Source organism: Berkeleyomyces rouxiae (assembly GCF_048999995.1).
Source record: "Berkeleyomyces rouxiae strain 22BRR77 chromosome Unknown BrBRR77_ptg000004l, whole genome shotgun sequence".
NCBI lineage: Eukaryota > Fungi > Ascomycota > Sordariomycetes > Microascales > Ceratocystidaceae > Berkeleyomyces > Berkeleyomyces rouxiae.
The window spans coordinates 2,039,509-2,056,052 of NW_027396494.1; the positions used below are offsets into that span (position 1 = coordinate 2,039,509).

At 53.8% G+C, this 16,544-nt stretch overlaps 6 protein-coding genes across 6 annotated transcripts; 1 reads left to right on the plus strand and 5 right to left on the minus strand.

Annotated features, from left to right (window-relative positions):
* Positions 1-55: 55 nt before the first annotated feature.
* BROUX77_004784 (uncharacterized protein) lies at positions 56-4,984 on the minus strand (the record flags this gene model as incomplete). The annotated part of the gene is made up of 2 exons (XM_073749584.1): positions 56-904; positions 1,301-4,984. The coding sequence occupies 2 exons, from the start codon at positions 4,982-4,984 to the stop codon at positions 56-58; spliced, it is 4,533 nt and encodes a 1,510-aa protein (XP_073605241.1).
* Positions 4,985-5,516: 532 nt separating this feature from the next.
* On the plus strand, positions 5,517-7,706 carry BROUX77_004785 (uncharacterized protein; the record flags this gene model as incomplete). The annotated part of the gene is made up of 1 exon (XM_073749585.1): positions 5,517-7,706. The coding sequence occupies one exon, from the start codon at positions 5,517-5,519 to the stop codon at positions 7,704-7,706; it is 2,190 nt and encodes a 729-aa protein (XP_073605242.1).
* A 31-nt stretch (positions 7,707-7,737) lies between these two features.
* Positions 7,738-9,011, minus strand: BROUX77_004786 (uncharacterized protein; the record flags this gene model as incomplete). The annotated part of the gene is made up of 2 exons (XM_073749586.1): positions 7,738-7,740; positions 7,830-9,011. 2 exons carry the CDS (start codon positions 9,009-9,011, stop codon positions 7,738-7,740), a joined length of 1,185 nt encoding a protein of 394 aa, XP_073605243.1.
* A 2,791-nt stretch (positions 9,012-11,802) lies between these two features.
* Positions 11,803-14,097, minus strand: BROUX77_004787 (uncharacterized protein; the record flags this gene model as incomplete). Its single annotated transcript, XM_073749587.1, has 1 exon — positions 11,803-14,097. The coding sequence occupies one exon, from the start codon at positions 14,095-14,097 to the stop codon at positions 11,803-11,805; it is 2,295 nt and encodes a 764-aa protein (XP_073605244.1).
* A 56-nt stretch (positions 14,098-14,153) lies between these two features.
* BROUX77_004788 (uncharacterized protein) lies at positions 14,154-14,543 on the minus strand (the record flags this gene model as incomplete). The annotated part of the gene is made up of 1 exon (XM_073749589.1): positions 14,154-14,543. The coding sequence occupies one exon, from the start codon at positions 14,541-14,543 to the stop codon at positions 14,154-14,156; it is 390 nt and encodes a 129-aa protein (XP_073605245.1).
* Positions 14,544-15,507: 964 nt separating this feature from the next.
* Positions 15,508-16,479, minus strand: BROUX77_004789 (uncharacterized protein; the record flags this gene model as incomplete). The annotated part of the gene is made up of 1 exon (XM_073749590.1): positions 15,508-16,479. The coding sequence occupies one exon, from the start codon at positions 16,477-16,479 to the stop codon at positions 15,508-15,510; it is 972 nt and encodes a 323-aa protein (XP_073605246.1).
* Between the last annotated feature and the right edge of the window lie 65 nt (positions 16,480-16,544).

Consider the following 16,544-nt stretch of genomic DNA (forward strand, 5'->3'; position numbering starts at 1 on the left):
GGTCAACATGGATCAGCCCAAAGATGATCCAACGTCGGGTCCACGACCCGTAACATTACCCCCCTCCTCTCATCCGTGTGCGGGGGCCCGTCATAGCGCCAGTCTGTGGCTCTCCAACGTCATCCTCATCTCCAAACTCGGCTTCGAAAGTCTCCAGTGCTTCCGTCTCCTCAAAGTCGGCTCGCGGTCTCCAGTCTGGCTCTGCATACCCTGCCCATTTGACAAGTACCTCTCTGCGGTAGCCTCTTCCTACGCGTCTCCGGCGGCTTCTCAAGATTCGCTCGACCAAGTATTCAGGCTCTCCATATTCGTTCTCTTCGAGCGCGGGGGGTTGCGTGTCGTCGGTCTTTTGGGAGGGGAGTGGATTCCCGGCTGCTCTCTTGATCAGGTCGACATGGAACTTCGGGTAGATATTCGTAGGCACATCAAGCTCGACAACGTGGGGAGATACGACTTTCGTCACTCGGTATTTGGCGTTGACCCACGACATTTTCTTGGAAATCTGGGGTGTCGAAATGTTCTTTAGCTTGAGCCACACTAGGTCGCCTACTTCGAAACGCTCTTGGCTGCTGCGTGACTTGTTGGCCTGATTCTCCATTTCTTGCTGTCGTGACGCCATGGCGGCTTGTGCCAACTCCCAGCCTTCACGGAATCTCTCAACGAATCTCTCGGCGTCTTGCTGTTCCAGTGTCTTCGGCGACTCTTCCGGTTGGACTTGCTCGATCGTGTCCACATGGTAGCCGTGGGTGAGGAAAAACGGGCTCACCCCCATGGACGTATTGCGGTTGTTGATGGCTAACATTGCGGCAGGCAACAGTTCCGGCCAGTCGTACTGGGAATAGGTAACGAACGCTCTCATGTACGCCAACACTTCCTGGTTCATCCGTTCCGTGGCTCCGTCTGTCTGGGGATGGAATCCCGTGGATAGTCTTCTCTCGATGCTGGTTAAACGACATAGGCTGCTCCAAAATTCGCTCGTCCAGTTGGTTCCTCTGTCTGACGTGAGGGCGTGTGGGAAGCCGTGATACTTCCAGTGACATTGCAAGAATCTCTCGGCGCAATGTGTCGCTGTCATTGTTGTCATCGCTTCAAGGGTCACAGCTCCTGTCAATCTGTCGACAATCACCATCAGATATCTCGGGTCGCCGTGCTTCCGTGCCGGCAGTTCAGTCATGAAATCGATTCCCAGCTCTGAATGTGGTCTTTCTGGTATCGGTAGTGGTCGCAGTAGTCCTTTCTTCCGTTCTCGCCAAACTTTGGATCTTCCGCACACGTCGCAGTTCGCACAGAAGCGACGTACATCTCTTGAAATACCGGGCCAGAAGAAGTCGCGCGATAGGATGGCAAGCGTGCCGTCTCGTCCCGGGTGGCCAGTAACGTGTGAATCATGTGTACTCTGAATCAACGCTGTCCGTAGGGGCTCCCAGTCTGGTATAAAAAGCTTCTGTCGATATACAAGGGCGCCTCGGTTGTCGAATTCACATTCGGCTATGGATATAGCCACCTTCTTGGTCAGTGTCGGGGGAAAACTTCTCTCTGCGGTCGCTAGAGCCTTGTACATTTCGTGGAAATCGCTGTCCTTCGTCTTTGCTTCGTCCCACAGGCGCTGTAAATCTTGCTGCGAAAATATCTGGTCTCCGTGGGGGACAATGTCGGTTCTCTGAACGATCTCCGCCGGGGACAGAGCTACTGTCGTTGCTTCGGGAAGCCAGTGATCCTTGACTAGCTTCATGATTCGAGATTTGAGTCGCTCATCATCCTCGCCCTGGGGGGTGTCCTGCTCTCGTCGACTCAACGCATCGGGCTTTCCGTTCTTGACTCCTGCTCGAAACTCCAGTTGGAAATCATACTCTGAAAGTGTCTGTGACCACCGAACCTGTCTCTCCGATAGCTTGCGCGTTGTCATGAAATATTGAAGATTCCTGTGGTCGGTAAGAATCTTAAACGGGGCTCCAAGACTCTTTAGTTCGCCTCTCCATTCTTCAAGACACTTTATGACAGCCAACAACTCTTTATCATGGATCTCGTAGTTGACTTCGGCGGGGCTCAGCTTCTTTGAGAAAAATGCAACGGGGCGGAGGCTTCCAGTCTCGTCGACCTGCGACAGCGTACCTCCCAGTGCCCATCCTGAGCAGTCGCACTCTACTATTGTAGGCCGTTCTTCATCCCACATTGCTAGCACGGGGGCTCTCATGAAGTCGTTCTTCAGCTTCTCAAAGGCTTGATTTTCTGTCTTGCTCCACTTCCACGGCTCTTCTTTCTTCGTAAGTCGAACTAGCGGCGCTGCAACTTCGCTGAATAACGGGATAAATTGGCGGTAAAAATTCGCAAAGCCAAGAAAACTGCGGACGCCTTTCACATTCGTCGGAGGCTGCCACTCGCGGATTGCAGCCACTTTAGCGGGATCAACTTTTATCCCCTCTCCGGCCTGGATGATAAAGCCCAGGTACTTCGTCTCGGTCACTGCAAACTCGCACTTGTTCAGGTCTAAACGTAGACCAGCATCGCCCAATCTCTCCAACACAAGGTTCACTTTTCTCATGTGGTCCTTGTGACTTCCGTCGGTGTAAATTAGTACATCGTCAAGGTACGCGGAACAAAAGTCGTCCAAATAGTCGCGGAGCGTGCTGTTGATGTATCGTTGAAACGTGGCGGGTGCTCCGGATAGTCCAAAGGGCGTAACTAGCCACTCGTATAGGCCGAACCTGGTCCGGAAAGCGGTTTTCCATTCGTCGCCTTCTGTGATTCGTATCTTGTGAAACGCGGCGCGGACATCGACCTTGGTAAAATAGCGTGCCTTGGCTAGCGCTCTCAGAGTTTCACTGATTAGCGGCAGCGGGTAACGATCTTTCTCGGTTATGTCGTTCAGTGCTCGATAGTCCACGCAGAATCGCAGACCGCCTCCGGGTTTCCGAACAAACAGGACAGGGGCGCCTCCGGGGGAGCTGCTAGCGCGAATCCATCCCTTGTCTAAGTGGTCTGCGAGCGTCTTGCGCAGAACCAATAATTCATCTCTCGACATGTTGTACAGGGGGCCCCATGGGACCTCTTTGTCTCGTCCTTGTTCGTCTTTCTTCATCTTTATAGCGTGGTCGATGCCTGGTCGGTTGGGCGGTAAATCTCCTTCGCCATCGTCTAGGAAAATCGGTGCTAAATGCTTGAGTTCCTGCGGGAGTCTCTCGGAAATCTGTTCTCTTGTGAGGCGGGCTTTCACTTCGAGGGCCTTGTTGATGTCTTGAATGGAGGCCGAAAACACTTGTAGCTTCTGTTTGCTCTTCCTTCCTCGTCGAATCTCTGCGGCAAAAACTGCTGCCATCACCATGCTTGCTTTGGGGGCGCCAGCGTGCGCTTCACGCCAGCCTTTCTCTCGGACAATAAGTCGGTCTCCTTGATCCTTGAAGGTAATCATTCGCTCTTTCGCGGAGTACACGACGTCGTTCTTCTCCATCCAGGGCTTTCCCAGGATCATGTCGTAGGCTAAATTCGGTATCACGTAACCGTAGACTCTCTCTTTGCGACCGTCGATATCAATGTCGCACACTGCAATTTCTGAAATCCATCTCTTCTTCGTGTCGTTTTCTGCAAGTAGTAGCTCTCTTCTCTTCACGGGGATACGCTGGAGACCCCGTCGCTTGACTAAACCTTCGTCAAATGCTGATGTTACCAAGCATCCAGTGTCGAGCAGTGCGTCACAATAAAAGAAGTTGTTGACGAAAGTCTCGATCAAAAACGGTGTGGAATGCATGTGGTTGACTGCATCAGCATGGACGATGTTGGTGCCGGTTCTCTTCTTGCGTCTTCTCTTCTTTAAACTCAGGGGCCGAAATTCGTCTGGGTCTACTCTTGTGTCCGCATCGTGTGGAACACTCTCGATAATCTCGTCCATCGGCTCTGAAACTTCTGGAATCATTGCATGGTTCATTCTCGCTGGTCGACGACTCGGGGCAAACTTCGGGCAGTCAAGAGACCGGTGGCCCGTGGCAAGGCAACGGAAACAGGCGTTGCCAGACTTTGCTTTCTCTTTTTCATCTGCAGATCTCCAAGGTGCACGGGGTTTGACGGGACGGGTGCGTTGGCATTCATTGCTCGGGAGCGGCGTGTGGAAGGCGTTGACACTCATTGTCACGTGTTCTTCATCATTATCGGGGTGCGGTTGCTGGTCCACGACGCTCGGGGTTACAACTTTGGCGGACATTGTTTCTGCTTTCGTCTGGCTGTACCACGTCAAAGTCTTCGACGGGTCCTTGGAACTATATCCTGGTAGCGCTTCCACTCGTCCCGCTACTCTCTTTACTTTCTCAACCCATCTTGGGTAGTCGTCGTTGGGGAGGTTTTTGACTGTGAGGTATACCTGAAGTGTCGAGTTTATGGCGGAGTTCAGGTGTAAAATCTTAACGCGGTCGGGCCAGTCCAAACCTCCACATAAGCCAACTTGGTGCTCGAAATCTTGTAGGAAAGACACAAAACTCTGGTGACTTCCCATCTGTATAGCGCAGAGCTTCTGGCCTGCCTTCTGGATCGCGTCCTTGTCTTCAAACTGGTCGTTGATGTGCTGAAGAAAACTCTTCCAATCCCAATTGTGTATGGCGCCATCGGTGAACCATTGTTCTACTCTCGCTTGTTGCTCAGCGTGAATACTCATGAAAATGCTGAGACAAATTGCTTGGGAAGACCCGATGACGTGAGCTGCGATTTGCGCGCGGACCTTCAACTGTTTAAAATATCTGGGGAAGGACAAAAGCTTTCCATCCCACTCTGGCCACGGTGCGTTGTAGCGGTGGTTAATCATCGGTTGTGAAGGTGGTAGGGCAAGTGCAGGCGCGGGAGGAGCCGGGGCTTGTAGTTTCGCGTGGTTCTGTAGTATCATCTGGACTATTGCGAGTTGCTGAGGCGTAAATACCTCTAATCCTGGGGTATTGGTGGGCTGCTCCTGTTGGGAGTCGCGGGGTAGCCCGGACAGAACATCTTCTGACTTGTCGTTCATCGTTAAAGTATGCTATCTCACGGCAGGCTTCTAAGAGAACATAAGGGGTAATGAAGCTTCCTCACAAGCTTCTAAGACAACAAGGGGTCATGAAGCTTCCTAACAAGCTTCTAAGATAACAAGGGGTAGTGAAGCTTCCTCACAAGCTTCTAAGATAAAAAAAATGTGATGTTAAAGATAATATGTGACGGGTTGTCTAAGTACGGAGAAAACTCATAGTTAGGTCCAATGCTGTTTATTATCTTTAACATAGGGAAGAAAAGAAAGAAAAGGAAGAAGAAAATCCAAACTAAAGATGGGGGAACTGGCTCTGCTTTATAGGCGTTCGACAATCCAGTTGTGTGCGCCCCACCAGGGCAACCAGCCCTATGACCCCTGTACAATAAAAGTGGAGCAACACCCGTGCACATAAAAGTGGGTCCCGACCCCTGTGACACAAAAAGTGGGTCGCACCCTGGTCGACTAAAAGTGGGTCCACAAACCCTAACCCGAAAGTGGACCCAACTTCAAATCACACAAAAAGTGGGTCAACATGGATCAGCCCAAAGATGATCCAACGTCGGGTCCACGACCCGTAACAAAGCTCGTTCCAAGCACTCTCTTCCTTGACGTCAAGGGCGCTTTCGACCACGTGTCAAAGCCCTGCTTGATGCGCAGCTTACGTGAGCTCGGTCTTCCCCTGGTGTTCCGAAAATGGGTTGCTTCGTTCCTCCAGGACCGTACTGTCGGCCTGCACATCGAGGGTCAGCCGTTTCCGATGACCCCGGTTAACATCGGCATCCCCCAAGGTTCCCCCATCAGTCCTCTACTCTTCCTGTTGTATGCTCGGCATATAGTGGCTCGGGTGGCCGGCGACACACCACAACTTCAGCTGTCGTATATAGACGACTTCAGCGTAACCGTGGCGTCCAAAAGCCCGAGGCGTTCGGCGGCGCTTCTCGAAGAACTCGTGACGGAGCTGCGGGCCAAGGCTCGCGACTACGGCATTGAGTTTGAAGAGAGCAAAACTGAGCTGATCCACTACACCGATGCTGCAAAGTGGGCCTCCCAAACTGTCCGAGTAGGTGATGTCACTGTGCGTCCCCAAAAGATGGTCAAGTGGCTAGGTTTCCATTTCGACAACAGACTTTCGTTTAAACAGCACGTCCAGGCACGGACCCAAAAGGCTGAGATCGCGTTCCGCGGCTTGATTCGGCTCGCTTCGAACACGCGTGGACTGTCCATCGCGGCACTCCGTCAGCTCTACATCTCCTGTGTGGGTACCGTCGCCGATTACGGATCAATTCTCTGGTATGACCCGTCAAAACCCCAGCTCAGTCTGCAAAGGGTATACCAGAAACTACAAAGCCAAGCTGCCGCCCGTATCCTAGGTACATTCCGCGGTTCACCAACACGCGCCGTCGAAGTCGAGGCCGGCCTCCCGCCCCCCTCCATTCGATTCGCCAAAGCACGCATGGCCTACGCCGCTCGCACTCTCCGCCTCCAACGCAACCATCCCGTCCGTGTTGCGTCCCAACCCGACAAGGACGAGCTTGCCCCCGATGACTCAGACCTGCCTCTCCTGGGGCATAACATGAGTGTCAAGACTCGACTCGGCTGCATTATGCGCGAGTTGAAGCCATTGGTGGCAGGCATGTGGAGACGAGAACGTCGCCGACAGGAGTGGGATAGTCCCTGGCAGCCGCCACTGACCGACCGCATCTCCATCGTCGTCGACCCTGGACCCAAGGAGGACGCTGCCGTCAGGCATGCCCAGTTCTTGTCAAGACTTCCGAACGATGCCGTCACCGTGTATACGGACGGCTCCAAAGAAGGCTCCAGGTGCTCACTTGCAGCGTGCGTGGTCGATACCAAAACCGGTGAAGTCAAAACGAAAGTCAGTCATCGACTGCAAGATGTGGAGGTTGCAGACTGCGAGAGCGCCGCCATTGTGGAGGCACTCACGCTCCTCGCCAAAACAGGAAAAATAACAAAGCAAGCTCGCCCCTGCTATGTGTTTGTCGACAGCCAAGCTGCCATTGCGCGGCTCCGCAAGCACGGCCACTTCGCGTGGCAGGCCCGCCGCGTCCTCGGTACATTCACGTCGCCAGTCACGGTGATGTGGTGTCCCGGGCACATGGGCATAGCGGGGAACGAGATTGCAGACGCGGTTGCACGCCAGGCTCTCGAGAGTGATGATGAACGCAAGTTCAGCTCACTGGGCAGTGTCTTCGCTAGGGTTAGGAGGTTTACCATGGACAAGTGGGAGACTCTCTGGGCTTTTGAGCGAGACACCGCCGCTGGTCCCTCCCATGGCTCGCACTACCTGCGTACCATCGGTGGTGATCCAGTCCTCCGTGCTAAGGCGCCTAAGGTTTCCGGACCAAGATGGCTAACCTCGGCGTACTTCCAGATGAAGGTGGGTAAAGGCAACTTGTTGCCCTACCTGCTGCTCATCAAGAAGACGGACTCGGACCGGTGCCGCCGTTGTCAAGAACATGAAAGCGAGAGCGTTGAGCATGTGCTGCTGCACTGCGCCGCATTTTCTGCAGAGCGTCAAGAGATGGCCATGGCATTGAGTCCTAAGTCGCTAGATCTTCCGACGCTTTTCAATACGAATAACGGAACCGAGGTGCTGCTGAAGTTTGTTCGCAAGACGGGTTTTTGCACGAAGGCCTGGGTAGAAGGTGTGGGGAGAAGAGAAAGTAGTGGTGTGAGGAGAGTGGAGGAAGTTGAGGAGTGAGGAGGAGTTGGTGCTTGTGTCTTTGGACAAATTACTGTGTCGACCACGACGTATCTCCTTTGTCGTTGATTTTTGCTGGAGTTTGGATTTTGATTTATTGTACCTTGCTATGTGTAGATTTACTGCACCTCGCCATAACCCTATCAGGTTCCATGCGAGTAATGAATAAAAAAAAAAAAAAAAAAAAAAGTTTAGCGGGCAGTTCTGGCGCAGATGGCCAGTCTGCCGGCAGCGGAAGCAGGCGCGGTTGCGGCGAAGGCGCTCGCGCTCCTCGTCGGTCAATGGCTTCAGGGCCGTGGTGATGATGGTGGGGGTCCAGTCCATGGCGTCGGGGTGGCGGACAGGTGCAGGGTTGGCAGGGAAGGACGGGGTTATCCTGCTGGAAGAACGCTCGAGGACGTTGCATTCCTCCAGCTTGGAAGAGACGGTAAACAACTCGGACTTGTAATCCTCGTAGGTGTAATCCGTCCTCGGGTTCGCCATGGCCCGACGCAGTTCTGGACAGAGGGCGGTGCGCAGGATAGAGATGCTGGCACGGTCGGAGTCAGTACCAGCTTCGCCGAGCAACTTCTCGAACTTGGGCAGGAAAAGAGCGAACGGCTCGTTATCCCGCTGGCGGAGGTTCTGGAGTTGCGTGGAGGCGCGCTCGGCAGCATACGGGTCGATGAACATTCTGTCCAGGTATGCGAGGAAAGTGGCAGCGGTGTAGCCCATCTCAAGGCCACGGGCAAAGTAAACAGCAACAAGGTTCTGGGCTTCGGTGGACATGCGGGCAAAAAGATATGTGTACTGGTCCCCATCGTCACCGATGGAGGGACCGTCACGCGCGATCTTTTGGCGGGCGTACATGGCCCAAACGCGGTACTCGGCTCTCTTGCCGCTGAACAGGGGAATATCGGGAATCTTGGGCTTGGGGCGTTTGACAAAGGCGTCAGCTGTGGCAACGGGGACGGACGGAGTAGCAAGAACGGGGGGAGCAGGGGAGGCAGTGGCAGCGCGGGCAAAGGCCTGGAGATTGGCGATCTCCTGGTCCCGCTGTTGTTGCGCGCGGGAGAACTCTTCGCGCAGTTGTAGCTGTGCGCGTTCGTTGTCTGCGCGCAGTTGTTGCTGCGCACGTTCATTTTCCTCACGCATGGTCTGGAGGGCTTGGAACAAGTCTTGCATGGAGGGGCCTGCGTTGCTCGGGCCGGGGACAGTGGGGTTGGACATTGTTGCGGGAGGCGAGGCGGGGTCAAAGAAGACAGAGTTTTGAGAAGCAGCGTCGGAGTCAGAGTCAGGGTCTTGAGGGGGGACGCGGTAGGACATGTGACGGTCACAGGAACGTTGGGAACGGAGGTAATTGGCGTTGGACGAGGGGACAAGGTGGGAACAGAGTCTGGTTCGAGGAACGTAGTCGAGGGACGAGGACAAGAAACGAGGTCGAGGAACGAGGACAGGGACGAGGTCGAGGAACGAGGACAGGGACGAGGTCGAGGAACGAGGACAGGGAACGGGGTCGAGAGGACGAAGAAAGATCTGTTTCTATTGTAAGGCTTTACGGTCTAAAGGAGAACGCTTTTAGAACAGCAGAAATAAATTAAGAAACAGATAAAGAGAAAAGACTAATGTACAAGAAAACGGGCGGAAACAGCACTATCTATATACGCGCGGTTCAGGTTTGACGCGTACCCCTGACAACGGCGGTGTGCACACGGGTTTGGCAGGCGGTGAGTAACGGCGGTATGTAAGGCGGTGTGGACGGCGGTGTAAACAGCGGTGAGGGCGGAGCCTGAGCCTACCTCGATCCATAGATCGTTACATCGTCGATAGGCTTAGCAAAATGGCTCACTTTATACCTTGCGATTCCTCGCTGGATGCTGCAGGTTTTGCTAAGCTCTATTTGTCAGCGGTGTATAGGCTCCACGGTCTGCCATTGGACATTGTGTCCGACAGGGGTAGTCTGTTTACGTCGGCTTTTTCCAAGGCTTTAGCCAAACTGTTGGGCATAAAGCAAAATCTGAGTACTGCGTTCCACCCTCAGACCGATGGTCAGACTGAGCGTGTGAACTCTATTTTGGAGCAATACCTGCGGGGTTACACCAACTATAGACAGGACAATTGGGCTGATCTTTTGCCCTTGGCGGAGTTCTCTTACAATGACTCCGAGTCCAGTTCTACTATGCTGACGCCCTTCTTTGCGAACCACGGGTTTCACCCCAGAAGTGGGCGTGAGTCGCTCCCAGTCTCTGTGGAAAAAGGCCCGTTGCGGAACTTTGTTAAAGAACTTGACAACATTTGTCAGTTTTTAAAGACTGAAATTACGTGGAGCCGTGAGCGGATGACCGAGTACGCGAATCGACACAAATCTTCCGCCCCTCTCCTTCGAGAAGGGGACTTAGTGTGGCTTTTGAGTAGAAATATTCGAACTACTCGTCCTTCAAAGAAGTTGGACTTCAAGAAGCTTGGCCCATTTAAGATTCTACGGAAGGTGTCTTCGCATGCCTACGAGTTGGCACTCCCTGCCACTATGAAGGTTCATCCCGTCTTCCACGTTTGTCTGCTGGAACCATGTGCGTCGGATCCTCTTCCTGGCCAGAAAAACCCTCCTCCTCCTCCCGTCATAGTAGATGGCGAGGAAGAATTTGTGGTCAAGGAAATTATAGGCGTGTCTTCGCGTGGCCCTCTGCAATATCAAGTAGTTTGGGAGGGCTATGAACATGATGGACCCTCCTGGGAACCTCTGGACCATTTAGCCAATGCACCTGAGAAGGTTGCAGAATTCTACAAGAGGATGCCTAACGCCAGACGATCTTAGTACTGCTGTGGAAATCAGTCATAAAAAGGGGGGCTACTGTCATGAATAGCTATCCTGACACTGCTCATGCTAAGGGTTATGCATGAGACCTACCCCACTCTTCTTTTCCACAACGCCGAAGGTCGGCGACCTATGAAGATGCGCTTATGGCACAGGTTGGTCTGTGTAGATCGTGAGTTGATCAACGGATATGAGGTTATCGTGGGATGTGCTGAGCACGGGTGCTCTGATAGACGTTGTTCTGCTGCTGCGGAGTTTTCTTGTTGCAATTGCCATTGCGTGCTTAGGTGGGGGTTGTTATCTGGTTCGATTGTGTAAGAACGTAGATAACGTCACGGTCAAAGATGAACTAAAAGGGTTAGAACCCTGACCGTGCACGCTAAATTCCAATAGTACGTGCAAGACGAAACGGCTAGAGCAATAACAGGAAGTTAGAACTCTACTACTGCACAATAAGGCACAGAGACGTGCACGATAACAAGCAAAAGCAAGAGAGTCCAAGATATAGTCTCCAACTACGATCTAGACTCTCGGTCAAAGCGGACGATTGAAATCTACGCAGGTAGCATTTCGATAGGAGGCCACGCGGAGCGTGCGACTCAAAACTTACATAAAAAGGACAGTAGCAACTTAACGAGACTTGGTTTCCTTTAGAACTCAAGTTGAAGTTTGCGTTTCAAGAGACTCCCACCTTAAGAAACGTTCGTACTACACATTCCCTTACCTTATCATACTTATTTTACTTCACCTTACTTCCGACTCCCTTATTTTCCTTCAATTGAATATCAACTCTAAACTCATTCTATTACCTCTCCTACCATATTACAGATTGTTACGAACCTGTTACGTCTTGTTTACACGAGACTTATCTTTTGTTCGTAGTTAGATGTTGATTGATTCTAGCTTGGGAAGACAGAGTTTTGTCAGGAGCGCCGACAACATAAATATCGTCGTCTCCTGCCCTGAGTTGATCAGGTTTACTCTTGTTCTCCAAGCTTAACAATCACATGCACTTGCTTACCTTCTTCTTCTTCTTTATACCATTCTGTTCTTGCTTTCTTTGCAGTTCAACCTTTCTTCTTCTTTGAAGTGTGTGATTGTTCCTCCTCCTTCCTCTTTGTGCCGCTCTATTCTCAGAATAGCCATCTAAGTTGTGTGTTGCCTCTTCATCTCAACCGACCATACGTCTTAGCACTCTGTCTAACTGACGTCTTCCTCCACAGGCCCGACTGTCCACCTCAGGAACCTATCATTGTCCCGAGTCGTTGGCTGTACCCGGAACCCTAATCCTTTCTTCGGGCCCTATCCGTAATAATCACCTACTCGGACAGTTTGGGAGGCCCATTTTGCAGCATCGGTGTAGTGGATCAGCTCAGTTTTGCTCTCTTCAAACTCAATGCCGTAGTCGCGAGCCTTGGCCCGCAGCTCCGTCACGAGTTCTTCGAGAAGCGCCGCCGAACGCCTCGGGCTTTTGGACGCCACGGTTACGCTGAAGTCGTCTATATACGACAGCTGAAGTTGTGGTGTGTCGCCGGCCACCCGAGCCACTATATGCCGAGCATACAACAGGAAGAGTAGAGGACTGATGGGGGAACCTTGGGGGATGCCGATGTTAACCGGGGTCATCGGAAACGGCTGACCCTCGATGTGCAGGCCGACAGTACGGTCCTGGAGGAACGAAGCAACCCATTTTCGGAACACCAGGGGAAGACCGAGCTCACGTAAGCTGCGCATCAAGCAGGGCTTTGACACGTGGTCGAAAGCGCCCTTGACGTCAAGGAAGAGAGTGCTTGGAACGAGCTTCATCTCCTTGACCTTCTGCAGGTGGCTGACGTATACGAGAGCGGCGTCCATGGCTGAACGCTGTTTGCGGCCTCCCAGTTGAGTGTCGTCTAGAAGCGAGCTGTCATGGCAATTAGCGAGGTACCCTAAGCGGGTCGCAAAGACTTTCTCGAGCACTTTGCCTAGACAGTTGAGCAGTGAGATGATGCGGTAGGACTTTACGACTGAATAATCAGCCTTTCCGTCTTTCGCGAGCACAATCCCAGTAGCTTGCTTCCAGAGTGTGGGGTGTATTCCGAGGCGAGACAGGGCTTTGTAGACGGAGAGAAAGGGCGCGGGATGGGCCTCAAAGGCGATCTGGATGATCTTGGCGTTCATGCCGTCGGGCCCGGGGGCCTTCTTGGCGTTGGCGGACATGATTGCCTCCTTGATCTCGTGGTCTGTAAGGTCAGGCCAGGGGTATATGCTTCGGTCGGTGTCGTTCGGGGGGGTGTCGTGGGGGGTGTCGTGATGGGGGTCGTGATGGGGGTCGTGTGTATCGGCAACGTCAGGTCGGGGGTCGACACCTGCGCTAGACGTAGCACCCAGTAGCGTCAGGAAAGCCTTTTCCTTCTCCTCGGGGGTATTGGCTAACCCGTCTGGCCCCTGGATGGGGGGGAAGTAACTCGCCGTAGCTGGCTTGGTGTATTTCCAGGCTGTGTAGACCTTTTCGTTGTCAGCGTCAGAAAGAAAGGTAGTCCAGTGAGTAGACTTAGCATCTTCGACAGCATGGGTGTACTTGTTGCGAATCGAATGAAACTCAACCAGCGACAGCCTGCCTCGTCTGTATCTTCTCTCTGCGCGCGATGCGGCCTGACGTTGTGATTGTAGCTCGGGCGTCCACCATGGCTTTGCGCGGGCACTGTGCCTCTTCACTGACATGCACCTCTGACAAGCAGATTGCAGGGCCTCGGAAAGCAGTCGCGCCATTGCGTCACCGTCTGCAGAAATCTCTGCCAGGGACAGCTGAAGCTCAAGGTCGGCCTGGCCAGCCAGCCATTCCTTGCGAAACAGCGACCAGTCGGCCGTCTTGGTGTTGAACGCCGGGTTACGTGTTAGGGTTTTGGGTGTGGTGGTGCTGACGTAATCAAAACTGATGGCCCGGTGATCGGAGCCCGTCTCCTGAAGATACCTCCAGTTCGTAAACAGGCCCGGTCGAGACCGCAGGGAAAATGCGAGGTCGATCACCGAGGTCGTGCTGCTGTTGACGTATGTGCCGCCGTTGCGTTCAACGTAGTCGTCGTCGACAATCAGGGTGGCATTCTGCGACATCAGCCAGTTAGCAAAAGAGTCAGCTCGTGGTTCGTGGGGATGCTCTCGCTGGGAATTCCACCAATGGTGATGGAGATTGAAGTCGCCGAGAAGCAAAGTACTGGTGTCAATATTGCGCGATAAAAGATTGGTGCGCTCAATGGTATAGGGGCGGGGTTGGGTCTCGGGGACAGGCTGCACAGTCAGCTGGCGTTCGTTGTAGACATTGAGAAGCGAAAACGGCTCCGACGCAAGGATGCGCAGGGTCTGAATATCACTCTCAGCATCGCCAAACTCGAACAGCACAGAAAACGGCAGGCCTTGGCGGACGTAGGTCAAGACCCGCGGGCGCAAAGGCATAGCCTCGAGATTCCTAACATTAAACGGCACAACCAGGGTGAAGCCCGGCTGCGTCAATGTTCTATACCCAGCTTTGAGTTTTATGGTGTAAGGCTCCTGGATGCAGACAATGTCCGCCTTTCCGGTTGCAGCAGCCTCAAGTATTGTCTCATGAACAGCCTTCATTTTGTGCACGTTGTGCTGAAGGATGCGTAGACGTTGTCCGGCCGTAGGGCCCTCTTTCATAGGCGAGGGGGGCCGTCTGTCGTAGATTTGCGGTCAACGTAGGGCACTGCTGGGACAATAGCGCCGCCGACGTTGACGTTTTTGCCGACACACTTGTCGTAGTCAGCCTGGGTCAGGGCCTCGACGACCACCGAGCCAGCCTGCTTACCCTTGGCAGGGACCACAAGCCAGCGCAGCGAGTCGGAGATCTTGACGCCGTTGAAGTCCGCCATGTCCTTGGGCAGCTCCTTGAGACTGTCGAAACCGTCTTCAATCGGCACGCCGTGGATGACAAAGCAGAGCTTTGACGACTTGTGTGTTCTGGAGCCGGGAGATGTGGCGCGCGTGAACTCGCAGGCGCCAAAGCAGGACAGCTCCTTGACCACGCGCTGCAGATTGGAGGTCATCAATTTGACGGCCTCACTGTCCACAGCGTGCAGCAAGATGTTGCCCGCCTTGGTGCGCTGGACCGCAGACACTGCAGTCTTGCCAAGAAGGCGGTTCACCGCGTCGCGCACGCGTCGCTGGGGCAGCGCGCTGGCTCTCGACTCGGGTGTGGTGACAATAACGACGGCCGTTTTCTCGCGAGGGGCAGTCGTGGTGGTCGTGGTGGTGGTCGTGTATTACGGATAGGGCCCGAAGAAAGGATTAGGGTTCCGGGTACAGCCAACGACTCGGGACAATGATAGGTTCCTGAGGTGGACAGTCGGGCCTGTGGAGGAAGACGTCAGTTAGACAGAGTGCTAAGACGTATGGTCGGTTGAGATGAAGAGGCAACACACAACTTAGATGGCTATTCTGAGAATAGAGCGGCACAAAGAGGAAGGAGGAGGAACAATCACACACTTCAAAGAAGAAGAAAGGTTGAACTGCAAAGAAAGCAAGAACAGAATGGTATAAAGAAGAAGAAGAAGGTAAGCAAGTGCATGTGATTGTTAAGCTTGGAGAACAAGAGTAAACCTGATCAACTCAGGGCAGGAGACGACGATATTTATGTTGTCGGCGCTCCTGACAAAACTCTGTCTTCCCAAGCTAGAAACAATCAACATCTAACTACGAACAAAAGATAAGTCTCGTGTAAACAAGACGTAACAGGTTCGTAACAATCGAACCAGATAACAACCCCCACCTAAGCACGCAATGGCAATTGCAACAAGAAAACTCCGCAGCAGCAGAACAACGTCTATCAGAGCACCCGTGCTCAGCACATCCCACGACAACCTCATATCCGTTGATCAACTCACGATCTACACAGACCAACCTGTGCCATAAGCGCATCTTCATAGGTCGCCGACCTTCGGCGTTGTGGAAAAGAAGAGTGGGGTAGGTCTCATGCATAACCCTTAGCATGAGCAGTGTCAGGATAGCTATTCATGACATCGTGTTGGGGGCGGGGGTCGTGGTTTTGTCGGCAGCCTTCTTCTGGGCGCGCTTGGCGACTACGGTCCACGTGTCGGGGGACTCAGTGGGCGCGTCGGCATCAGCCATAGCTGTGTCCGGGGCGGGAGGCGCGGCGGCGTCATCGGTGGTAGTAGTGGCGGTCGAGGTGGTGGTCGAGGTAGTGGTGTCGGGTGTGCTGGACTGGTCGCCAGCGGTGTCGATGACCATAGCATCAGCCTGGTCAGTGGCGGCGGTTGCGGCGGTTACGGCGGTCGCAGCATTTTTTTTGGCCTTTTTGCCGCGGCGTCTGCGCTTATTGGCCTTAGGCGCAGGGGTGGCGTTTTTTTTGCTGGCACGGGGCTCACTGCCCAGGACAGAAGGCGCGGCTGGCACCTCAGGCGTCTGCGTCGCAGCCTCGCTGTACGCAGCCACGACTGCAGCCTCGTGTGCTGGCTTGGGGCGGGCAGCCTTCGAGACTTCCATCTCAACCAGCGTCTTGTGGTCGTGGCGCGACATTACGACGAGCCCGCACTCGTTGCCAAACTGGCGCAGGATGCGCATCAGCTGGGCCTCGGAGGCTGACTCCTTGAGGCGTTCTAGAACAAGGAAGACCTCGTTCATGATGGCGGCGTTCTGCTCGTCGCGGCGGCGCTTGCGCTCCAACATGAGAGCAATCTCTCGGGCGCGCTTCGCCGGAATCGTCTGGTCGTTGTTGTTGTTGTTGGTGTTGTTGGTGTCGTTCTCATCGCGCTGAGCCTGGCTGAACACGAACGGGCTCCCATCCAGTGCCTTAGGCGTCGGCGTTGTCGCGTCCGAGTCGCGCGAGTCGGGTGTCGAGGGAATCTCAACAACCGGCGCATCTTCAACACCTGCATCGACTTTCATCGATGAGGTGACGGGCGCATGCTGCGACGGTGAACGCAGCAGCTCGTCGTCGTCGGAACGCGGTTCCTGGCTCGCCATCTGGGCGAAACTCAGCCCCAGGCGCGTCGTGCGGCGCGTTTCATCGCGCGCGGTCGGTTTCTTGT